Genomic DNA, 23252 nt, shown 5'->3' on the forward strand with positions numbered 1-23252 from the left:
TGTGGATATATATAAACAGACAGAGATATCCACTATCTATCTATAAATTAGGGAAATCTACATCTGTGTGTCTGTGTCTGCGCTGACAATGGGAAAAGCCTTGAGAAAACACACAGTGACGTCATCCAATGGGAAAACCCTTGGAAAGACACAGAGTGACGTCATCAATCGGGTGATGACGTCATCGTCACATCAATAAGAACGACCTGATATGAACGTAAAGGGTGATGTCAAGGGTGATGTCATAATATTGAGGCATACAGTATATAAGGGCCATGATATGCCAGATGAGCATAAACGGTCATATGTCCGATAAGCTTGAGGATTGGTGGATTGATGAGCTTCACATGACACGTTGACCAGACTATAATTTCGAAACGCACGCAAACCTCTGGTTTATGCAAACTCCAGCGAGGCTCAATCATCTCAGATAAACCTCAGAATGACGTTCTGGTCAGCGAAACACATATTCAACCACCCTTGGGAGACAGTGGCCAAGGCGGTGATGCAGAAGTACCCCAACCCCGTGAAACCCAACGTGTTTTCAGTGGATGTTTTGGACAGAACGGTGGACATGGACGGACGGTTACACAGCACCGCGTTGCAATGCTCTGATTGGGGGCTGCCCTCCATCGCCACGTCTATCGTTGGTTTAGAGAACGCATGCCTTTTTGTCAAGGAACATTCAGTGGTAGACCCCGAAGAGAAGACCTGTGAGCTGAAAACCACAAACATCAACTTCACTACTTTTGCATCCGTGCACGAGAAAATGACCTATAAGCCACATGCTAAAGACCCCGAAAAGACAGTTTTGATCCAAGAGGCTCTGATCACTGTTAAACAGGGCTTCTTTCTAAGGTCATACCTAGAAAGACTCATAGGAAATTACTTTTCTAATGAAGCCAGCAAGGGTTATGAGGCCATAGAGTGGACCATTAAAAACAGAGGTTGCGGAGCTTGTAGCGACGGCGACAAATAGCAGCTGAACCTGACCATCAATTACTTGGTTGCTTTTACAGTACCCATGCTGCTCTTTGCTCTACTCGTCTCGTACATTCGAATTGTATGAATATTATTGATTAAACTGTTATGTATTTCCTTGCTACCACAATGAAAGATGAGCTCTTTGTGTTTCATCCCTGTACATATATTTCTTTGAGACACACATATGGGCCGCCAAATATTCTAAACCTTCTACGAATCGGCCAGTATACAGTAGCCATGTGTATTCGGAAGAATATGATAATTTATAAGCATAGTTTTTGAGCTCAATAAATCCATGCCACGGAGTCTATAGCAATGACCAGTAACCACCATTAGAACATGAGAAAAGGCCTTTTAAACTCTATTTAACAATATGTGAATAGATTCCATTTCTTTAAAGCACTGGTTATCAATTACGGGCTCCACAGACCTCAAGAGTGATTGTCAGCAAGATGGAACCAAATGGACCCTTATGGGTCTGCACTTTTAGTGTACAGATGGCCAAATTAACCCTTATGGGTACACATGGTTCCACCTACACAGTACACACCTGCAGAGTTACCTGTAGATATTAGATTGAGGTTCCAGAGATAAGATTGATGAGGTCCATGATACATTGTATTTTTGTGTTATCATTTTAGCTCAAATGTCTGACTGTACACTGTGCTGTTTACATTTCTGTCAACAAAGTATTAAATCAATCAATCAATCAATTTAAAAATAAACGTAATTTTTTAAGGAAAACAACATTTGTTGTATTGGTAAGGTTTAACAGCAGACATCCGTCCGTTGTAACTTTTCAATAAAATTAGCAAATAATAAATTGTTAACAAGTTTTTAGAATAACGTTCATGATGATTTTATCATTAGCATTCCTCGTTCAGTCTTTCTCCAGTATGACACACCAGTTGCCCTCATCATGGTAGCTTGTTTGCATTTGAACCCCAGCCACTCCTCCACACAGTGTCTCCAACTCCCCCTGCTGGAACACATGGTAATAGCGGTGGAACACTGGAAGAGCTGGACTGGACCCTGCACCTCCTCCTGGACCGGATTTACACTGAGCTGAGCTGTGAGTTGAAATGCATACCCCTGGATTGGGTTCCGAGTCCAGAACAGAACCCTGGTGGTCTTCAGTAGAAGAGTTGTGAGAAGTCCTTGTGGGCCCTGCTTTTATTTGACCCTGTTCTCCATTCTGTTCCGCTCCTCCTTTTCTCCCGTCTTTCAGGTGCCAGGGAACGAGGAGATCCTGGGAGTTGAATGACGTGCGATTCGTGTGCACGCTGAGCTTTCCATTGCTGGGGACTTGACCGTCATGATGAGACGTGTACTCTGTGGGACTACGGTTCCCAGCATGCTCTTTGAGGTACTTGGACCTCTGCTTGTTGTGCTCCTGTTCGAGGGCCCACACGTAGATGAGGGCCCGACCTCCAGGCCTGAGGAGTCTGACCAGCTCCCTCACTGCGGCTAAACGACGCTCCTGTGTGGAGAAGTGGTGTATGACAGCTATGGATATGCAGGCGTCACAGGAGGCTGCTCTCAGGGGAACAGAGAGCGCGTCAGAGACAAACGCCCGGTGGCCTCTCTGTGCACAGATCCTGACCAGCGCAGCGCTGCGGTCGCAGCCCACCGCGACCACCTCCGGGTTGACGGCCAGGTACTTCCCGTTCCCGCAGCCCACGTCGGCCAGCACGGCACCGGGAGCGAGCGAGTGCAGGAAGTGGCAGACGCGCGGCCAGGGCGAGTGCCGGGTGCTGCTGAAGTGGGCGGCAATGGCGTCGTAGACGCCGTGCACGTAGCGCTCCTCCAGGATCACGGCGTCGCCGTGGCAAAGGGGAAGTGGCGGGGTAGTGGCACTCTGACTATCGCAGGTGGAGGGGAAGGCACATCGACACGGTGCATGTCTTATCTTTCGGAAGGTGAACGAAGTCCGCACGCCTCTCTTGCTCGATGTCACATGGCCACGGGCACTGAGGTCAGAGGGCGTGGCAGGCTTGGATTTGGGGTCAAACTTCCCGGGAGTCATTCCATGGGTCCAGAGATATCTGCTCTCTCCCTTCATCACCAGGAGGCTTCGCTCTGGCATCGCCACGGCAACCGCACGGCCGTCCGGGTGACGGAACTCCATCAACGCCTCTGCGCCTAGATTGAGTGACATGACGTTGTCCTCGAAGGCGGAGTGAGTGTCCACGTGTGGAGGAATACCCTCTGCTGACTGGCACTGGGTGACAGTCATCTGGTCTGGCATGGCGTCCATATGTCCGTCCCTCACACAGCGCTCCAAAATAGAAACACACTCCGCAGGCATACCATCAGATAATGGCTTGTCCTTGTCAACACTGTAACCGAAGTGCTTGACTCTTCTGTGCTTGAGTGCGTTGTCTTCATCAGTGGGCGTCCAGTCGACCGCTGACAGCAGAGAAGCCTCTTCCTCGCGAGACACGAAGTCCTCGACCAAAACGAGTCCGTCTGGCAGGGACACACACACGGCCGCTTCACTGCAGGGTACTGCATGGACATAGCTGAGGTACAATGTGACAGCATTCTCTCCAGACTGCCACAGTCGTCCTTTTAGGACAGCGTGGGCTTTCCGAGCACTCTCCTCTGACCTGTACGTGACGAAGGCATAGGGTTTGTGAGGGGGCATAGCGAGGGCCTCCACCTCCCCGATGTCTTGCAGCACCGCCAACAGCTGCTCCCGACTGACGCCGCTCCCGAGACCGCCGTTAGCCACGACCAGGCTCTTGGTGGGTTGAGATACCGTGCTGATGCCCTCGTGTTTCAGTAAAGTGTGACTTGCTTTAATTTGTTTTTGGAGGAGTTTCTTCTCCTCTTTACTCATCCTGACGCATCTTGTGTTCTCCATGGCATCCATCTTGCAGGGCTTAAGGTCTTTGCACACTGCTACGTTTTTCGGGCCGAATATCAGAGCACGTGAAGAAAAAGAAAATCTACCTCACAGAGTCCCTTGCTCTCTCTCTCTCCTTGGTCTCCGGATAATGGAAAACAGTGCAGTGTACACCCAGCTTTACTGTTACATCCGTGGAACTTGAATTGGGCAGCAGTGGCCTAAAGGCTTATGACCAAAAGGCTCCCTGTTTCGACAGGCACACCTTGGCAGGACGAGGAAGTGAATGACCACCACTTACCTCTCCGGGAGACTCCCCCAATACCACTGAAATACCCTTGAGCAAGGCACTGAACTGCTCCAGTGGTGGAGCTTCTCAGTGGAAAACAGTATAGGTTATTGTGTTTGTACTACTGGGCAGTTCCCAGGTTTTAACGTTTAATGTGAAGCAGGGTGTTGTAAAAGAGCATTTGTGTTTAGCCGAACTCCACTGGGTAAATAAAGGTTAAAAACAATACAAATACAATGAAATAATCTCCATAAATGGAGTAACTCGAAGTCATGATGTCATAGACTGGCCCGGACTCCATATTTGGGCATGGCACAGAGCTCCATATAAGGCCATAATAAAAGGGGGACAGACAAACAGATAACATTGCCTTTAATAGTGGAAGCTGAACTCGAAACTTGTAAATAGACTAAGCCCATACTGCACCTCCCTGTTTCCACTGTAAATATCTGCTTATGTTTTTGATTCACCTTTTATTTTATTTTTTTCTGCTTTTGTAATTGATGTCATCCTATATACAAAGTACTGTGTTCTATCCGTCTGTCTTTCAATGTTATGGTAGCCTATATGAGATAGGGTACATAAAGTGGTTCCTGTGTAAATAAGCCGAAAAGCTTACTAGGATCTCCTTTTATTTGACCTTGTACCAGTGATTTGTACTGTCATGAAACTGTATATTCCTATGCAACCTTCTAATAAATTCTTCAATCAATCAATTTTCTTCTTCAAGCAATCAATCAATCACCTATCCTTGAGAATTTGGATATATCATGTCCTACCAAAACATTACAAATTATTACTTATTTTTAACACTCTAATTAAAACAGTTGGGTGAAATTATATTCTTAAAGGATTTACATATATGACAGAATTAGCCTACATATGATTTATAGGTCTACAATGTTTTGGTCTGGTTTCTTTTTTTTTTTCTTCTTTTCTAATAGCCTACTAATACTAATACAGTGCTCAGATTCGGTCTAGAGAACCCGCCTAGTACTGTATCCGGTACACATACATGTGTAAACTGTGACTGTTTCCGTATCCTTTCTAGAACCGGATCCACAACGTGCAACACACATTTATCTCCGTATAGTTAGACTGCAGTGCAGTCCTCCTGCCACAGACGTCGCGCTTTGCAAAACAACAACGACATGTTTGAGCATTTTAGCCGTTTCCGGCTGGCTGGGGCTTTTGTTTTTATCGCAGATTCGCCAGAAATGTCATCACACACAAAGTAACATTTCTAGAGTATAAATCTTTATTCCGTCACTACATTTTATCATGTTTTGATCTATAAAGAGCATAGCGGCTGCAGGCCTGCGCTGGGTTTTTTAGCACCCGTATAAAATGGACGGAGAAAAAGCAGGTAAGAAATGGAGGTTGGCTTCACCTCGAATATGTTAACGCTGTATTCATGATAGCGCTATGGCAGTGTGTCTCAAAGTGGATTCCAGTTTACACTTTCCAGGGACTCTGTGGGTTCCTTTATGGGGGTCTAAATTGACCCATACAAGTCTGTAACTCTGACGGTGTAGACATGGAACCAAATGAACCCTAACGGGTCCATTTGGTTCCATTTCTACCCTGTCAGAGTTAAGGGGAGACCTTGGAATTTCTAAATGTGAAGACCACTGCTCTATGGGATCTACAGTATGCTGCTCTGAGTCGGGACATACCATAGCCAAGATAAACAAATATGTTTAAAAGTTACGTCTTTTCGGATTTGATCTCGTTTCTATTCACTTCATGTGCAAAATATACGATTAGTAATCAATAGACGTAACTAATGTGTAGACTTTGTTAGAGCAGACACTGCAAAAGGTGTGATTTTATGCATGTTAACATGTAATAGTTGATGCTCCATCCATCGTACAACCGTCCCCACTTTGCGGGGTCCGCCTAATGTAATGCATATGAAATTGGGGGCCCTTAGACAAACGAGAAGAACCAAGAGGATGGAAGATGTGGGAATGGAGAGATTTAAAGAGGAGATAGGAAATAAGAAGCTGTTAAGCAACTCCAAAAATAAACAAAACAATGATTAAAGAACAAAACCAATCTATCTTTCTACATGGGAATCTATTTTCTGAATCACACATGATCCTTCGTTAAATTGCCTCTCACTCTAATTTATTTTTGTGCTCCTGGAAGCTAAAGCTCCAACATCTGGCTTTGTCTGACAACATTACCTTTCATCAGAAGTCATAACCCATAATGTTGTCTGAACAGACTTGCTTTTTCAAATCGTCAAATGATGATGATCCTCTCGCTGCTTGTCTGATGTGTGAGAATGCGCTCGGCTCATTGGCCGTGAACACGACCACTTCAAAAATGTTTATTACATGTAATTCACTCTACTCTACACCAGTGATGCACCACCATCTATCTATCGACCAGAGTCATGAGTCAAAAGTGGATCATTCACTCACTTGCTCGCTCACTCCCAATAGGGGCCCCTACTAGGGTGTCCTCCTGACTGCCCAAGCATCCACTGTGATGTAATAAACATTTTGCGGTGGTCCTGTCCTGTGTGTCATCATGAGCAGGGGTCATCAATATACAGACAAATGTGTCTGGGTGAAGACCTGGCCTGGTCTGTGCCTGTGGCATATTTTAGATTGAGTTTTTACACTATACTACACTATGTATGGCACATTAGGGAGGCCACTGGTAGTGGTTCTCAAACGTTTTATTTTCAAGGACCCCCATAAATCTGAGAGTTACAGACTTTAGGGCTAGGGGTTGTCTACTCATTGTTGTATGTCCATCATGGCAAAAAGCATTTTGACAAAAGTGTCCACCACAAGCCAGCAAGCCAGCATGGCGATGACACCGACCAATGAGCTGAGCATTTTCTCACACATCTCACACATGACAAGCAGGAAGGGGAGCAGCATGGCAGCAAGATTACCTATCATTCATTGATTCCCAAAAAGAAGTAACAAAGTTCCCTTTGAATTCAATAAGAGATGCGTCTTTTAGTTTGCTTATATCAAGGAACGGTTGGCAACCCTAAGATAGATAGAACTAAACGCAATTTATTTATTATTATCTATTCATTAACCAGAATGAGAATCACATAAGCCATTTACAAGCTGGCGTTGTAAGCTTCTAGATCTGCCATTTCATATTTTGGCTAGTCAAAAGTAGCCTAGATCAGGTATTTTTGAAACATTTTGAAAAATGTGGGGCTTGTGGGCACGATTTTGAAGGCTTTTACACACAATGTGAGGGTCACTGTCACAAGATCTTTGCTGATTTGGGTCTGCAGCCTTATTAACTGTACATCTCTTGTCTAAATGTATGATATTTATGAATTGCAGAGCTCCTTGAAAACGAGATGGTACATCTCAAGGGGTTATTCCTAATAAAGAATTTCAAAAATTATATAAGTTTGGGGTCTTTGACATGAAAATGTTTGAGAACCACACTGTTCTAACTGTATTCCCTGTGGTCTTCAGGTGGCTCTATGTTCATGTGCAGACTGTTCTAAATGTCTTCTTCTCTCTGGTCTTCTCCAGGTGGTTCCCATGTTCATGTGCAGACTGTTCTAAATGTCTTCTTCTCTCTGGTCTTCTCCAGGTGGTTCCATGTTCATGTGCAGACTGTTCTAAATGTCTTCTTCCCTCTGGTCCTCTCCAGGCGGCTCCATGTTCATGTGCAGACTGTGCAACCTGTTCTCTCCCAGCCGTGGTCAGCTGCTGCTGCACTGCTCCCAGAAGCACCCTCTGCAGCCCCCGCCCGAGGAGCTCATCATAGCCATGCAGCCCCTCTCCCCAGGCTCTGCAGAGGCCACGCCAGGTCAGACCTGTCACTTAACAACTATTATTATTGTAGCCTATAGGGCAGTGGTTCTCAACCTGTGGGTCGGGACCCCTAGGGGGGTCCCCAAATTATTTTGGGGGGGTCCCCAGATGGTTAACTATCCAACATTGTTTTCTCACTCAACAGTAAACAAACCAACATGAAGTTGAAGTGTATAGAGGGTATATCGCACATTTCTAAAGTGACAATTTAAGGACTTTTTAAAACCTCTATAAAATGACAAATTAAACATTGGCCAAATTGTCAAATATACAATAGAACCGTGTTATACAAAATGTAATGCCTCAACTCTTAGTGCTTGTCAGGGTGGGGGGTCCCCAGTTAAAATAGGATTTTTTGGGGGGTCACAGGCACAGCCCCATGAGGTGTACTCACCACTGGCATCACCAGGAATGCTGGTCCCTCATTGGCTGTTAACGATGACGTCGCCAGAAATGGTGGTCCCTGATTGGGCTTAAACACACACAGCTACCTACCTACCTAACTACATACGCAGCTGAACACAGTACTTTGGTATACAAATGGAATCAAATGCACCCCTAATGGTCTACACTCAGTTATAGACCTGAATGGGCCCATTTAGAACCTCTTCAAGGGACCTTGAGGGTCCCTGGGCCCCACTTTGAGAAGCACTGGGTTAGACCACTGATTAACATGTTTAACCATATGTACCCTTGTGTCAACGTGTCTAAACAGAAACACATCACGTTGTGAGCTTGTAGATCGACTATTCTGACTACTTTTCACCTATAATGGTGCACCCAAAATAGGGATGAATCATTAATTGATTGATATTTTATTGAATTCAAATGGAATAAACAGCGTTCGCCAAGAGGAAACGAGGAAGACCCAAAGGCTCCACCAAGAAGAAACGACCTGATTGGGCAGAAGTCAAAGCCGGCTCCGCCCACTCTTCCAAGGACAAGGATGAGGGAGAGAAGGAGGAGCGAGGAGGAAGAGGGGAGGAGAAGAACAAGGCAGAGTGCCAAGGTGTGTGTGTGTGTGTGTGTGTGTGTGTGTGTGTGTGTGTGTGTGTGTGTGTGTGTGTTATTCTTTGTATTGTTGATGAGCAAAACATTAATTTTGCCAGCCAAAATAGAATGGTGGTTGGTAGATTAGCCGTGAAATTTCTATTATTGTATTGTGATCTGAGACATAATATTATGTTTATAAACATGAGCCCGCCACCCCTCCTTCTTGGACCGCACCGTTGTTTTTTCTTTTTTTTTCCCCCCAGGTCATTAGCTCACCGTGATTTTCTCGATCTCCGTTGGGATAGAGTGGTGGTTTTGGCCGAGCATCGATCTCCCCGTGCGTTTCGCGTGCGCGATCCGCGCGCATAACGATCCATGCATATAGTCCAGGAGTGACTGAACAGTCGATGTGACCACTTTGGATAGCCTAGCACCTAGCACTCCAGCTCTGCTAGTGCTATCGTCTAAACAACAAGTGGGTGGGAGGAAGGAAGGCTGAAGAAGGAAAGGCCATGAGAGTCACTTCTGTTTCATGTCAGAGCAGCCACGAGCCACCGATGGACGAGCGGTGACTAGGGAAGGTTAGATGATCGCCGATTTTCGGATCAAAATCATTTATTCCGGTTTTAATGACAAAGTCCGGGAAAGTACGGTGCGGCTGAGACTCCTTGCTCAGATGTCTGATATATTACGGTTTTAACATTAAGGGGCTCCCCGTGGCTTGGAAAGGGTTAAAATTCCATGTGCAGGTGTGGTTTAAGGTTTGCCAAAGGAACAATGGAACAAAATAGACAGGACAGTCAAAACAGACCGAAGACGATTGATTCGATATAGAAGGGCATGGCAGGATTCTAAGGAATGCTGTTTACTAGAAGCTTAAAGGAATCACAGGACAGAATTTAAAGGAATGCATTGTTAAAATAATAGTTTTAGATATTCAAAGCATCATTTGTTTTGACTCCATGGCATGTACTTCTGTTTTTACTTAATTTCTACACAACATATGCCACAAAGTGATTCCTTTCAGCTTCGTTCCTTTAAATCCTGTCATGCCCTTCAACCTTGAATCAATCATCCTTCATCTGTTTTCACTGTCTGTTTCTTTTACCATTGTGGCAAACCACTATAAAACACCTAGTCATAGAATTAGTAATGTTTATCCTCATCGACAAGATAGTGTGTGTGTTTGTTTACCGTAAAAGGATATTTCACTTTCAAAAAACCTTTTGTCATTTTATCATCTAATCAGGCTTTTGGGAGCACCCGGGATTGTTTTTAAGTCTCTCGATTTCAGTATTTAGATATTTGATATTCAATATATCAGACATGCCCCCTTCCTATTCAAACCCGCCGCCAGGTAGCACCTAAACCAAACCATAACTCTAACCCTAACCTCAGTAAAACTAACGCTGGTGAAATGTGAACCTGCCGGCGCTCTGTCCCCCCGCAGGTGAAATGCTAACCTGCCGACGCTGGTGAAAGTTAACCTGGTGAAATGCTAACCTGCATCCCCTATGCGCAGGGACGGGGAAGCGAAAAGAGATCACCCTTTCTGGGCAGATGAGGTATCTAGTATTTTATATCTCTGGTTTGGGGAACCCCTGTTGCAGAGAGGTATATCGTCACTGTCGGGCAGAAACCTTCTATCTCCAAGTTTCAAATGTGTACATTTTTCGCAAAGCAAAGCCCTGCTTCATCTTACAAGGCCGTCGCACAAAAGTAGTGAAAACAGCAGATCTACAAGCACACAACGCCTCGCACCGCGAGGCGTTGTGTGCTTGTAGATCGGCTGTTTTCACTAGTTTTGGACATACAAGGTTTTCATCGGACAACGACAATATAGCGTTTTATATCTGTGGTTTGGGGACCCCCTGTTGCAGAGAGGTATCTAGTGTTTTATATCTGTGGTTTGGGGACCCCCTGTTGCAGAGAGGTATCTAGTGTTTTATATCTGTGGTTTGGGGACCCCCTGTTGCAGAGAGGTATCTAGTGTTTTATATCTGTGGTTTGGGGACCCCCTGTTGCAGAGAGGTATCTAGTGTTTTATATCTGTGGTTTGGGGACCCCCTGTTGGAGAGAGGTATGTAGTGTTTTATATCTGTGGTTTGGGGACCCCCTGTTGCAGAGAGGCAGGAGGCTGAGGCCACGGAGGGGGAGCAGCTGGTGTGCAGGAGGTGCCATCGCTGCTTCAGGACCAGACGGCAGATCCTCAAACACATCTGTCTGAAGGTGGAGGAGGAAGACGAGGAGGAAGAGACCAACGGTGAGGAGAATGATGAGCATGCCGTTTTAAATCACCTGACCTGGGAACGTCTGGACCAGGAAGACATGTCTTTGTTCGCTGGTTCCTGAATACTGGGTCACAAAAAATGTTTTTTTGGGGGGGTCCTTGACATGAAAAAGTTTGAGAACCACTGATTTAGAAGAAGGATTTAGAAGACATTTATAGAACCGGGTCAAAAATATTCAAAGACTTGCACAAATGTTCACGATTTTTCAAAAGTAGCAGATATACAAGCTCACAGCGTGGCACTTTGTGCCACGCTGTGAGCTTGTATATCTGCTATTTTTTAATAGCTAAAGCATAAAATAACGTTTAAAGTGGTTCAAATCTAAAACGTTCAGGCCTAAAGGTGTCTAAGTAAAGTGGTTGCGTGTGTGTGTGTGTGTGTGTGTGTGTGTGTGTGTGTGTGTGTGTGTGTGTGTGTGTGTGTGTGTGTGTGTGTGTGTGTGTGTGTGTGTGCGTGTGCGTGTCTGCTGTGCACCCAGATCCAGAGAGCGGCTCTGGAGTAGGAGGACCGTTGGTGTCTGGGAGTGTGGAGCCGGGATGTGGAGCAGATCCGGTTAATCAGAGTCAGACCAGAACCGTTCTGATGAAAACCAAAGGTACAGTAGGACATTTACATAGTCTTAATGGTCTAGTGTCGTAAACCGCACAGTACGTGTTTCCTCCCTGACCCCTCCTTGTTTTGTGTTCCTAGACGTGGACCGTCCGAAAACACCCCGAACCAATAAGAAAAGTCGGACGCCGTGCACTGACCGACGCCCGAACCGAAAAGAGGCGGGGCCAGCAGCAGGAAACAGGAAGTCGATAATCAGCGTTGTTTTGACGGAACATGAAACACTTGCAGGTCTGTCTAAATCAGTGTCTCTCAAACTTTCACATTTCAAGGTCTCCCTTCAACTCCATTGTTCCATTGCTACAGACTTGTATTTGTCAATTTACAGGTAGACCCCCCTAAAGAAACCCACAGAGTCCCCAGTGATTCTCAACCTGTGGGTCGGGACCAGGGGGGGTCCCCAAATTATTTTGGGGGGTCCCCAGATGATTAAAGAGTATCTGCATATTTCCAAAGTGACAATTTACTGACTTTTTAATACCTCTAAAATGACAAATTTAACTTTTGACAAATTGTCAAATATTAGTGGTAGAAATTGTGAAAATAGCCGATCTACATGCTGTGAGCATGTAGATCTGCTATAATTCCTCAACTCTTCAGTTGAGGAATCGTCAGGGTGGGGGGTCCCCAGTTAAAATATGATTATTTGGGGTGTCTTGGCCTGAAAAGGTTGAGAACCACTGTTCTAAATCATGACTGCTTCTTTATTTGTTTGTATCATTCATTCATTCATTGATGACACTGCTTGCTGCCGTGTTTGCACAGATGCTACTAAGATGGTTCCAGTGGAGGCCAGTCCAGCCGAGATGGACTCTGCAGGGGTTCAGGCTCAGCCTCAGGTAGGTCTAAGGAAACACCACCATTACATGTTACTACTTACTTCAATCAGTGAGCCTCGTTATCAAAACATCCCTTGAATTCCTTTATGAAAACATGCCTCAGGTCAGGTGTGCCAGATGATGAATACGATTTGGTCCGAATTTAAATGTACAGAAGCACATACTATTTAGGAAGTCATAAAATAAATGACTTTACTCATTTACTTTACTTACAAACTTTGAATCTGACTGGAATATCATAGCCAACTCGCAATGGGTGCTATTAATACTGCATCTGCTATTAAGGGTTAAGTTCAGGGACACTTCGACACGGACTGGGGGGCAAACCGGGGACCTTGTGATTCCCAGGCGACCTCTCTACACATTCAGCTGATGTTATTTCACTTTGTTCTGCTCAGGACTCTGCAGCTTCTCAAAGTGTCAGTGGAACCGGTGACTGTCCCTCCAAGCCAAGCTCTGACCCTGAGCCAAGCCAGCTCAACGGAGAAAGGTATTCACCTTAATTCAGACCCTTCGCATGTACAGTATGTATGTAGAACGAAGGCGTCCTGTGCATCAGATCAGAAATTATCAAAATGTATCCTTTTACGTGTTATATGATTTATTTCAGCCAGCCATTCAACAGATAAGTTGGGATTTAGCAATTGACATCGTTCATAACTAACTGATAACATATTGATTATTAGTACAAAATAAATCCACTGTTGCTCATCACTGCCTGCCTCCTTGTTTTCTGTCTCTAGTCCTAAACAGGTGACACCAGCAGCCAACAGGGGCTTTCAAGAATACGCCATTAAGCAAGTGGCTAACAGGTACAACACACACACACGCACACACACACACACACAGTCAAAACCCTCATGCCGTCATGTCCGAGTCAACTGAATCATAACCAGACTGTGATGCGGAGAGACAAAACAAATAGCGGAACGGAGCGAACAGGCTGGCACCCAGGCTAGGTTTTTGAAGCGGTGAAAGCCGCTTCCAAGAGTGGCTTTGTGTGTCCCATGTCCATATATGGTCATTTCAGTCCAGAATGAACAGGTTTTATCTGTCCCGTATGTCCAGAATATGTGTGTAGTGTCCGACCCGGTCTGATGATTGGATACTTTGAGGATTGATGGTCAAGCTTCACATGACAATTCGGCCCTCCAGATAAAATCATTCATTCATTCATAATATAAAGAATGTATAGATCACAGAGTTCATAACTCTAGAACACATAGAATAAAAGTTCACCTCTTCACTTCGAACCAAGGTTTGATTTTTATGGTTATGTTTCAATTTACTTAACGGTACAACCACCTACAAGGTAACAAAAACTAAAAGAGTGGGGTCCAGGGACTCTCTGGGTTCCCTTTGGGAGGTCTACATTTGACCCTTACAAGTATGTAACTCTGACAGTATACATGTCCGTGTGCCCTCCAGTCTCCAGAGCCAACTGAAGATCTTCACCTGTGAGTTCTGCAACAAGATCTTCAAGTTCAGACACTCCCTGACCGCTCACCTCAGGACCCACACCCAGGAGAAACCCTTCAGCTGTCCCCACTGCGACTATGCCTCGGCCATTAAAGGTAATCAAACAGACATGGCTTATTATTAAAGTCCAGGATAGTTTCTGCCCACACCTGCAGAGACTAGGGGTTCGAGTCCACCGCTGTGCACCTTCCTTGGCCTGGGCGCTCCAGTGAACACGATTTGCTGTGTTCCCATCCCACCTGGTAGGGAGGGGGTTCTGTTCTATTCTATTCTATTCTATTCTATTCTATTCTATTCACTGCACTAGCATCTCCTACATGTTGGCCAGAGTGCCTGTTTTAGCAGGGAGTAGAACTGGGAAGCAGGGCTTGACATTAACCTTTCGAGGCACTCGTCCTTTGAACAAGTACATTTCCCATTCACTTGTCCGGGCAGAAAAATCACTTGTCCGGATAAAAATTAGGCATTTCACAGTAATGTATCTTCTAAATGCATGCATAGGGGTCAGACATTGAAATAGAATGAACAACAAAAGGAGTGCTAACGACCCCGCTTGCTCCCTCCACCCTCCACTCCATACTATGGGCAGTCCATAGTCTGCACAAAGCTGCTAGGAGCGTCACAGAAAAAGTTAAACCAAGAGCCACTTGTCCAACGGACAAGTACATTTTTAATGAGCTTGTCCGGAAGGATTTACTACTTGTCCCGGACAACAGGACAAGCCTTAATGTCAAGCCCTGGGAAAGATAGTACATTCGTCCCCACGTGTTCTGTCCTCCTGGTGAAACTCTTCACTGTAGTGTGCATCAGAGGACAATTGACAATTTAGGCATTTACTGTAGCAGACGCTCTTGACCAGAGCGACTCAAGATAAGCAAGGTAAGCACATGCATAAAAATGCAGAGAGACAGTCTAGTGACTCAGTAAACTAGAATCACGAGTAAACCAAGAACCTAGCATCAGTCTAAGAACAATTCCTATCAAAATAATAATCTGTACATTGAAACTATAGGATACCAGGAAATCGTTACACCAGGTAAACAAAGAACCGAGATTCTTTCTAAATAACCTGCTATTACGTTGTGGTTGAGAAAGGAGACCTGGTTGTCTGTACCCTCTCCAATACAGTAGTTGCCGGCACTGACAGGCATAACATGAAGGTCACAGTGACTATGACCGTTGACCTTAAACCTACCTACTTCTAACCAGTTCATCCTTACAGTTTACAGTTTACAGTTTACAGTTTAGCAGACGCTTTTAATCCAAAGCGACTTACAATAAGCAGATAAAACATCACAATAATAAACAAGATAATATGTCAGTACATCAACAGCAATATAACAAATGCAAATGGATATCTATCTAGAAAAAACAATATAATCCGTAAAGAAAAAAAGGTTTCTAAAAAAACTAAAAACAAATGCTATAACTAGCTTCATGTATGTCATTGATTTTTCCAGTAGTGCTAAGGGTTTAGGTGGAGTCTGAAAAGGTGAGTCTTCAGTCCACGGCGAAAGCTAGCGAGTGAGTCCGTTATTGTTCTAAGTGTGACAGGGAGTTTATTCCACAGCTTGGGGGCCAGGAGGGCAAACTGTCTCGGACGAGTGGATTTTTGCCCTGGGGTTTTTGGCGAGGGTTCTGTCAGCATCCTTGAGTCCAAGGGAACGTTTGTGCACTCATGATTAACCCATTTAGGCCTAGAATTATTGAATGCTTTAACCAGTGAAAAATAGCAGATATACAAGCTCACAGCGCGGCACTGAGTGCCGTGCTGCGAGCTTGTAGATCTGCTATTTTTTTTTAAAAGTCGTGAAAATGTGTGAAAATCTTTGAATATATGTATTTTCAAAGCGAACGTTTGTAACTCAAATTTTGCTTCTGGGTGTTCCCTGGAACTTAATATTTTGAAATGGGGGTCCGTGGCCAAATAAATATCATTTTGAGGGTCCTTCACATGAAAAGGTTTGAGCACCACTGACATAGTAGTCTCTCAAGAACAGACTAACTGAGCTCCAGTTAAGTGAAAAGGACCTTTTCTTTGACGATGGCTGGCCAGATTGCTGACATAGAAACATAGGTTTTTTCCAAAAATCTTAGAAGGATTCAAAAGACACTTATAGAATCGGGTCAAAATTATAATTTTCACAATTTTTCAAAAACAGCAGATCTACAAGCTCGCAGCGCGGCACTCGGTGCCGCGCTGTGAGCTTGTATATCTGCTATTTTTCAATATTTAAAGCATAAAATATTGCGTCATAATGTGTTCAGGCCTAAATGGGTTGATTGTTTATCCATGGGTTGTTGATTTTGTCCCTTCCAGCCAACCTGAACGTCCACCTGAGGAAACACACAGGAGAGAAGTTCAGCTGTCCACACTGTGCCTTCACCTGCCTCAGCCCCGGGCACCTTAAGGTGCTATTAATGTTCTATTCTATTTGTATTCATTTATTTAGTACAGTAGTTACTGTTTGAAGTAGGATATATGTGGTCAGGGTTCCCACGGTCATGAAATTCCTGGAAATATTTTGAAATTAGAAAAATATTTTTCCGGTACTGGAAAAGTTTTGAAATTGATCAAAGGTCCTGGAAAAATATGTCAAATATTAGAGGGAGAAAGTGTGAAAGTAGCCGATCTACATGCTCACAACGCCTCGCGTTGCGAGGCGTTGTGAGCATGTAGATCTGCTATTTTCACAATAAAACCGTGTTATACAAAATTCCTCAACTCTTAGTGCTCCCAGTTCAAATATGATTATTTCTGGGGTCACGGCCTGAAAAGGTTGAGAACCACTGGCAAACACTACCTGTCTTTGGGCATTGCGCATATGATTAAGCGCCCTGTTATTGAGCTGAATGATTGTTATATAGTCCTGGAAATTGGGTTAAATATCCTGGAAATGTTTTGGAAATGAATTGGTAAAAATGTGTGGGAACCCTGTACTGTACTAAGTACAGTAGTTACTGTTTGAAGTGGGATATATGTGGAGTGACAACAAGAGAGAGTTATGGATGTCCAGGTCCATATCTGTAGTTAAAGTAGTGTTGTTGTGGTTGTGTTCAGGTCCACATAGAGCGGGTTCATCTGTAGTTAAAGTAGTGTTGTTGTGGTTGTGTTCAGGTCCACATAGAGCGGGTTCATCTGTAGTTAAAGTAGTGTTGTTGTGGTTGTGTTCAGGTCCACATAGAGCGGGTTCATCTGTAGTTAAAGTAGTGTTGGTGTGGTTGTGTTCAGGTCCACATAGAGCGGGTTCATCTGTAGTTAAAGTAGTGTTGTTGTGGTTGTGTTCAGGCCCACATAGAGCGGGTTCATCTGTAGTTATAGTAGTGTTGTTGTGGTTGTGTTCAGGTCCACATAGAGCGGGTTCATCTGTAGTTAAAGTAGTGTTGTTGTGGTTGTGTTCAGGTCCACATAGAGCGGGTTCATCTGTAGTTATAGTAGTGTTGTTGTGCTTGTGTTCAGGTCCACATAGAGCGGGTTCATCTGTAGTTAAAGTAGTGTTGTTGTGGTTGTGTTCAGGTCCACATAGAGCGGGTTCATCTGAAGGTGAAGCAGCACTGTGAGTTCTGTCAGAAGAAGTACTCTGACGTGAAGACGCTGCTCAAACACATGGAGAAACGACACAACCTGAAAGACCCAGACGTCCAACACAGCTACCAGCAACTCAGGTCTGTAAGATCAGTAAACAACAACAACTTATCGTCGTTGTCGGGTGAAAAGCTTGTATGTCCAAAACCTTTCGTTTTACATTTTTAATTTTAAAAATGATTTGAACTAGTGAAAACAGACGATCTACAAGCACACAACGCCTCGCGGTGCGAGGCGTTGTGTGCTTGTAGATCTGCTGTTTTCACTACTTTTGTGTGATGGCCTTGTACGATGAAGCAGGGCTTTACTTTGCGAAAGAATGTACACATTTGAAACTTGGAGATACGAGGTTTCCAACCGACAAGGACGTTATGTTGGACTGATGTGATGGCGTCGTAAATATGCCTGATTTATACGCAGAAAGAAGCTTTTGCTTCTCTCTAGGCTTCAATAAAAATGTTTGTGCTTTATTGTGTTGATGATGTATGGAGTATGGAGTTTTATGTACTTTTTATTTGTTCAAGATAATAAAGATCATATCAAAGCGCTCTGCTGGAAATAGCCGATCTACAAGCTCACAGCGCGCCTGTGACACGTCTGTGATGTGTTGTGAGGTTGTAGATTGGCTATTCTTGGAGCGTGACCCCAGCGCGCAACCAAGCATTAAAATGGCTTGTTTTAGATTCTCTTCTCCACTTTTAGTCTAGTTGTTATCTGTTGACGAAATTGTCGATACTTAGTTATCATAGCTTAGTTTTTATTTAGTTTTCGTCATAGTTTTAGTCGCCCAAATGAACACTGCTCTCTAGGCCTGTCACAATTATTATATAATCGTCTAATCGCAATTATTTGACATAATCGCAATTATTTGACATAATCGCAATTATTTTGTCATAATCGTTGAATGTTGAAAATGTTCTTATATTTTTAAACATTTTCAAAAATAGTGGAAGTAGCAGATCTACAAGCTTACAACGCTTCGCAACGCATTGTGAGCTTGTAGATCGGCTATTTCCACTATCAATGTCCTTTTTTAAGTATAAAGTTGTCAAATATGTCAGTACCTGTACTTTGTATATTTAGGTTATGTGTCATGTCTGCTATGTGCAACTTGAAAGTCTACAAGGCAAACAGAACTGTAATTGTCAACGACAAAAACACAATTCAATCGTTAATCGTTAATTATTTGAGAGACAATTAATCGTCATGTAAAATGTCATAATGGTGACAGCCCTACTGCTCTCTCTCCTGCGTCTCCAGGCTGAAGACCCGTCAGGGCCAGAGGCAGCTGCTGTACCACTGCTCCACCTGCGGCCGCCGCTTCAAGAACCACCTGGAGCGCCAGCGCCACCTGCTGGTGCACGGCCCGCTGCGGCCCTACGCCTGCCTGCTGTGCGACCACGCCACCACCGGCACCGCCGCCCTGGTGGCGCACGTGCGCAAGCACCTCTTCCTGTACGTGTGCTCGCTGTGCGGCGGCGCCTTCGTCAGCTCGCCCCGGCTGAAGGCCCACCTGGCCGAGGCCCACCCGGAACTCTCCGACGCAGAGCGGGCCTTCGCCGACTGCATCGAGCGGAGCTACTGCCTGGGGCCCCCCGGAGGGGACATGGAGAGGCCAGGAGAGGTGGAGGAGGAAGGGGTGGAGGAGGTGGAGGAGGTGGAGGAGGGGAAGAGACGAGAGGGGGAGCAGCCAGAAGCAGGGGAAAACGAGGAGGGGAGGGTGGAGGAACGGGGAGAGGTGCGTGGTCTACTTACGTTATTATTTTCTGGAGCTGGGGTCTTCAACGTTTTCAGGCAAAGGACCCCTTATTTGAGAGAGAGATGAAGCAGGGACCCCCACATAGATTTTCATAGATTCCATATAGTTTCATTGTTTGACAGCACAATCATCAGTGTATTTTGGATTCATGTCAATTTGTGTTTTCAGACACGTACTTAACCACTTCAAGTGTCAATTGTTAATTTGACATTTCAGTCTGTACTTAGTCTGCTCTTTTCCCCCTCTACGCCAAACATCTTTGCCAAAAATAGCCCTCGCTGGGGCGCCCGCTGGCCTGGTGGTCAAGGCGCATACCACATACTAGGCTGTGATGCCTGTGGCGTCGCCGGTTCGATTCCCGATCCGGACGACCTTTGCTACATGTCATTCCCCATCTCTCTCCTCATTTCCTGTCAGTCTACAGTCCTATCGAATAAAGGCATAAAAAGCCCAAAAACCAAAATCTGTAAAAAAAAAAAATAGCCCTCGCACTGCGAGGCGTTGTGAGCTTGTAGATCTGCTATTTTCGGCCAAAGTTCTCAGGATATGGACGCTAGGGTTCAAGTGGTTAATATAAAAAGGGAGAAAAAAGTTTCTATCACACAAGATTTGGAGGACCCCCTGTAGTAACTCTGAGGACCCCCTAGGGGTCCCGGACCCCCTGTTGAAGACCCTTGTTCTAGATTTATATTCCTATGCATTTGTTGTATTGTTGTTGATGTATTGACGTATTATCTTGCTTATTGTAAGTTGTCTGCTAAATGCCTAAATTGTAAATTGTAGGAGGAAGAGGAGGGCAGACCCGAGGACCTCAGTGGAGAGAAGAGGAGAAGAGGAGGAGATGGAGGTGAGGGAGAGAGAAAAGGAGGAGAAGAAACAGCAGTGGAGGAGAGAGGAGGTGGGGAGGAGCGGGAGGAAGAGGAGGAGAGGCCAGCCGCCGCTGCTCAGGAAGAACGGAGGGAGGGAGAGAAGGAGGAGGAAGAGAAGGAGGTAGAGGAGGAGGTAGAGAACAGGCGTTCTTCAGAGCCTGAAGCAGACGGTCCGAAAACAGCCTCTCCTCCCTCAGACACACGGGAAGAGGAACGCACCGAGACGCAGGACGGGCTGGAGGGAACGGCGGGGGAGCAGCCGCAGGACGGCAAAACGCACGCGCCTGGAGACGAGAGCGTGCCCCTCGCGCCCCCCGCGGAGCACGTGCAAACAGAAGAAAGTGCACACGCACCTGATGCAGACAGTGCCCAGGTAACACAATAATGATAAAATCGAATTAGTTCAGTCAGTATCAGTCATTCGCGCAGCATTTGTGAGCTTGTAGAGCGGCTATTTTCACTACTTCTTGAACATTTGTTGTCTAATTTATGGAATTTCTTAGATTTTTATTTATTAATCAAATTGCTTTTTTTTTAAATTCTTGACAATCTTAGCTTTTTGGGGAATGTTTTTTTTGTTGAAAATGTAGGAAACAAAAAAAAATCAAGGGACCCATAAAGATGTGTCTGCGACCCACAAATGGCTCCTGACACCCAGTGCTTGGGAAACACTGGTCTAACATGTGACCTTCCTGTCAGGTGTCTGTGGAGGCTCCAGACCAGGTGTCCGTGGAGGCTCCAGACCAGGTGTCCGTGGAGGCTCCAGACCAGGTGTCCGTGGAGGCTCCAGACCAGGTGTCCGTGGAGGTTCCAGACCAGACGGCCTTCCAGCAGGTCTTATCATCTCTGCAGAAGACCCAGCTCAACATGGAGACCTTCCAGCGCCTCAGAAGACTCTACGGCGACCTGGAGTGCCAGTACTGTGGTGAGACTCAGACAGGAGACCACATCTTTGAGAAGAGGCTCCAGTTATTCAGGGAGAGCTCAAGTATTATTATTCGTGGAAGGGGCTGAAAACATAAGGAATGATGGAATGGATGAATTGCGGCCTCCCAGTCCTTAATACAACGGCCGCCAAGGTTTCTAACATTTCTAGCTGTTGCTGGTGCCGCCGTTCACTTACGCTTTATTTTGAAGAGCCTCGGAAGCTTCGTGCGTGTGCACGTGAGTGTCCGCTGACGATTGAGGAAGATAATCCATTTGTTTACAAACGCTCGCGAAACTAAAATCCAAACCAGGGCCGACCATCGCGTTATAGTGTCGCCGTGAAAACAAGCAGATCTCTGCTTCCCTGGTGTTCTTTGCACCTTATTCAGAGATAAAGCCCTTTTTATATTTCAGCATAGAATAGAAGTCTATGCAGCATAGACGCACCATTTTGCTTCTGTGCTTGTCACGTTATGACGTATGCATCAGCGTCTCTCACAGGGCACACAGGATCCGATGAGTCCGGGAAAAATGGGGGTGAACGTGGATTCGCCTGTAAAAGTTTTTTTCTCAACTGATTCTTGTAGCTTGGGGTCACCTCTTAAGGATTCAAGAGGATGACCAGTGATATCCATTGAGCATTTTTTATTATTAACCCCTTAATGCCTGAAACATGGGCTCCCATTGACTTTCTATACAGGAGGAAAATACCCAGAAAAAGATTATTTTTCGGGGTATTTAAGGAGGATCTGAGGGGTCTAACTAGGGGTTTGTCATGATGCTGAATCCATTGCAGGCATTTGTTTTGCACAAAAAACATTCCGTGGGCTAGAAATAGCCTCAGAAAACAATACACGTATGGGTGAGTATTCATGTTAGTCGGAGGCCTTAGGGTTTTCTTTTTCGTGCTAATCAGTCTAAAAGTGCAAAATTTTGCACAGATGTAGCTCAGGGCATGCTCTAATGATTTAGCTAGGTCGGCGACCTTCGGGGTCACCACAACACCCACAAAACTCTGGAAAGTGATGACTCATCACTTTTCATCACTAAAGTCGATGGGAGCCCAACTTGATTTGGCCGCTGTGGCGACCCCGAATGTCGCAGACTCGGGCACCCTAGCTAAATCATTAGAGCAAGCCCTGAGCTACATCTTTGCAAAATTTTGCACTTTTAGACTGATTAGCACGAGAAAAAAAACCCTAAGGCCTCCGACTAACATGAATACTCACCCATACGTGTATTGTTTTCTGAGGCTATTTCTAGCCCACGGAATGTTTTTTGTGCAAAAAAAATGCCTGCAATGGATTCAGCATCATGACAAACCCCTAGTTAGACCCCTCAGATCCTCCTTAAATACCCCGAAAAATTATCTTTTTTTGGGTATTTTCCTCCTGTATAGAAAGTCAATGGGAGCCCATATTTCAGGCATTAAGGGGTTAATAATAAAAAATGCTCAATGGATATCACTGGTCATCCTCTTGAATCCTTAAGAGGTGACCCCAAGCTACAAGAATCAGTTGAGAAAAAAACTTTTACAGGCGAATCCACGTTCAGCCAAAAATCACCCTTTTTTTCCCGGACTACTGATTTTTGGCACAGCGACCTCCAGTGGCCTTGTCTCGTTACTGAACGAGTTTGGCCCCATGGGTGTCAACCACTTTCCACCTGGCATACTTTGGCACGTCATTATAACTGGAAATTTTCACATAAACAGAAATACATTTACAAAAAATACATTTACTAGCTGACCATGCATCACATACTGTAGGCACGTGTTGTGCTGTGATGGGCTATTTTTGCTGTTTTTGCGTGACACACGCCGGTCAGAGACTTCACCGGTCAAATGATTGGCTTAGGAATGCGATAAAAACGAACAAAAATAAATTGGGTGAACTACTCCATTAAGGTTAGAGAGCTGTGCTTGTGGCCAGAAGGCTTCTGATTCTATCAAGTTAAAGGCAGAGCTTTACTTA

At 45.0% G+C, this 23252-nt stretch overlaps 3 protein-coding genes across 3 annotated transcripts in view; 2 read left to right on the forward strand and 1 right to left on the reverse strand.

Moving 5' to 3' along the window:
- Nucleotides 1-442: 442 nt before the first annotated feature.
- On the forward strand, nucleotides 443-979 carry LOC308300058 (PRELI domain containing protein 3A-like; the record flags this gene model as incomplete). The annotated part of the gene is made up of 1 exon (XM_080743824.1): nucleotides 443-979. The coding sequence occupies one exon, from the start codon at nucleotides 443-445 to the stop codon at nucleotides 977-979; it is 537 nt and encodes a 178-aa protein (XP_080599950.1).
- An 885-nt stretch (nucleotides 980-1864) lies between these two features.
- Nucleotides 1865-3850, reverse strand: LOC308307175 (tRNA (carboxymethyluridine(34)-5-O)-methyltransferase alkbh8-like; the record flags this gene model as incomplete). The annotated part of the gene is made up of 1 exon (XM_080752346.1): nucleotides 1865-3850. The coding sequence occupies one exon, from the start codon at nucleotides 3848-3850 to the stop codon at nucleotides 1865-1867; it is 1986 nt and encodes a 661-aa protein (XP_080608472.1).
- A 1499-nt stretch (nucleotides 3851-5349) lies between these two features.
- Nucleotides 5350-23252, forward strand: part of zfat (zinc finger and AT hook domain containing) — a 29350-nt gene continuing 11447 nt past the window's right edge. The window contains exons 1-15 of the mRNA XM_080743835.1: nucleotides 5350-5487; nucleotides 7764-7922; nucleotides 8769-8936; nucleotides 11046-11183; nucleotides 11690-11806; nucleotides 11902-12051; nucleotides 12586-12659; nucleotides 13058-13149; nucleotides 13403-13471; nucleotides 14088-14233; nucleotides 16459-16550; nucleotides 17656-17804; nucleotides 18985-19363; nucleotides 20393-20725; nucleotides 21052-21277. Of these exons, the coding sequence (XP_080599961.1) occupies nucleotides 5469-5487; nucleotides 7764-7922; nucleotides 8769-8936; nucleotides 11046-11183; nucleotides 11690-11806; nucleotides 11902-12051; nucleotides 12586-12659; nucleotides 13058-13149; nucleotides 13403-13471; nucleotides 14088-14233; nucleotides 16459-16550; nucleotides 17656-17804; nucleotides 18985-19363; nucleotides 20393-20725; nucleotides 21052-21277 (2311 nt within the window). The 5' untranslated portion in view covers nucleotides 5350-5468. The remainder of the gene's footprint in view (nucleotides 5488-7763; nucleotides 7923-8768; nucleotides 8937-11045; nucleotides 11184-11689; nucleotides 11807-11901; nucleotides 12052-12585; nucleotides 12660-13057; nucleotides 13150-13402; nucleotides 13472-14087; nucleotides 14234-16458; nucleotides 16551-17655; nucleotides 17805-18984; nucleotides 19364-20392; nucleotides 20726-21051; nucleotides 21278-23252) is intronic.

This window comes from Nannobrachium achirus, assembly GCF_963921795.1.
Source record: "Nannobrachium achirus genome assembly, chromosome: 2".
Classification (NCBI taxonomy): Eukaryota; Metazoa; Chordata; class Actinopteri; order Myctophiformes; family Myctophidae; genus Nannobrachium; species Nannobrachium achirus.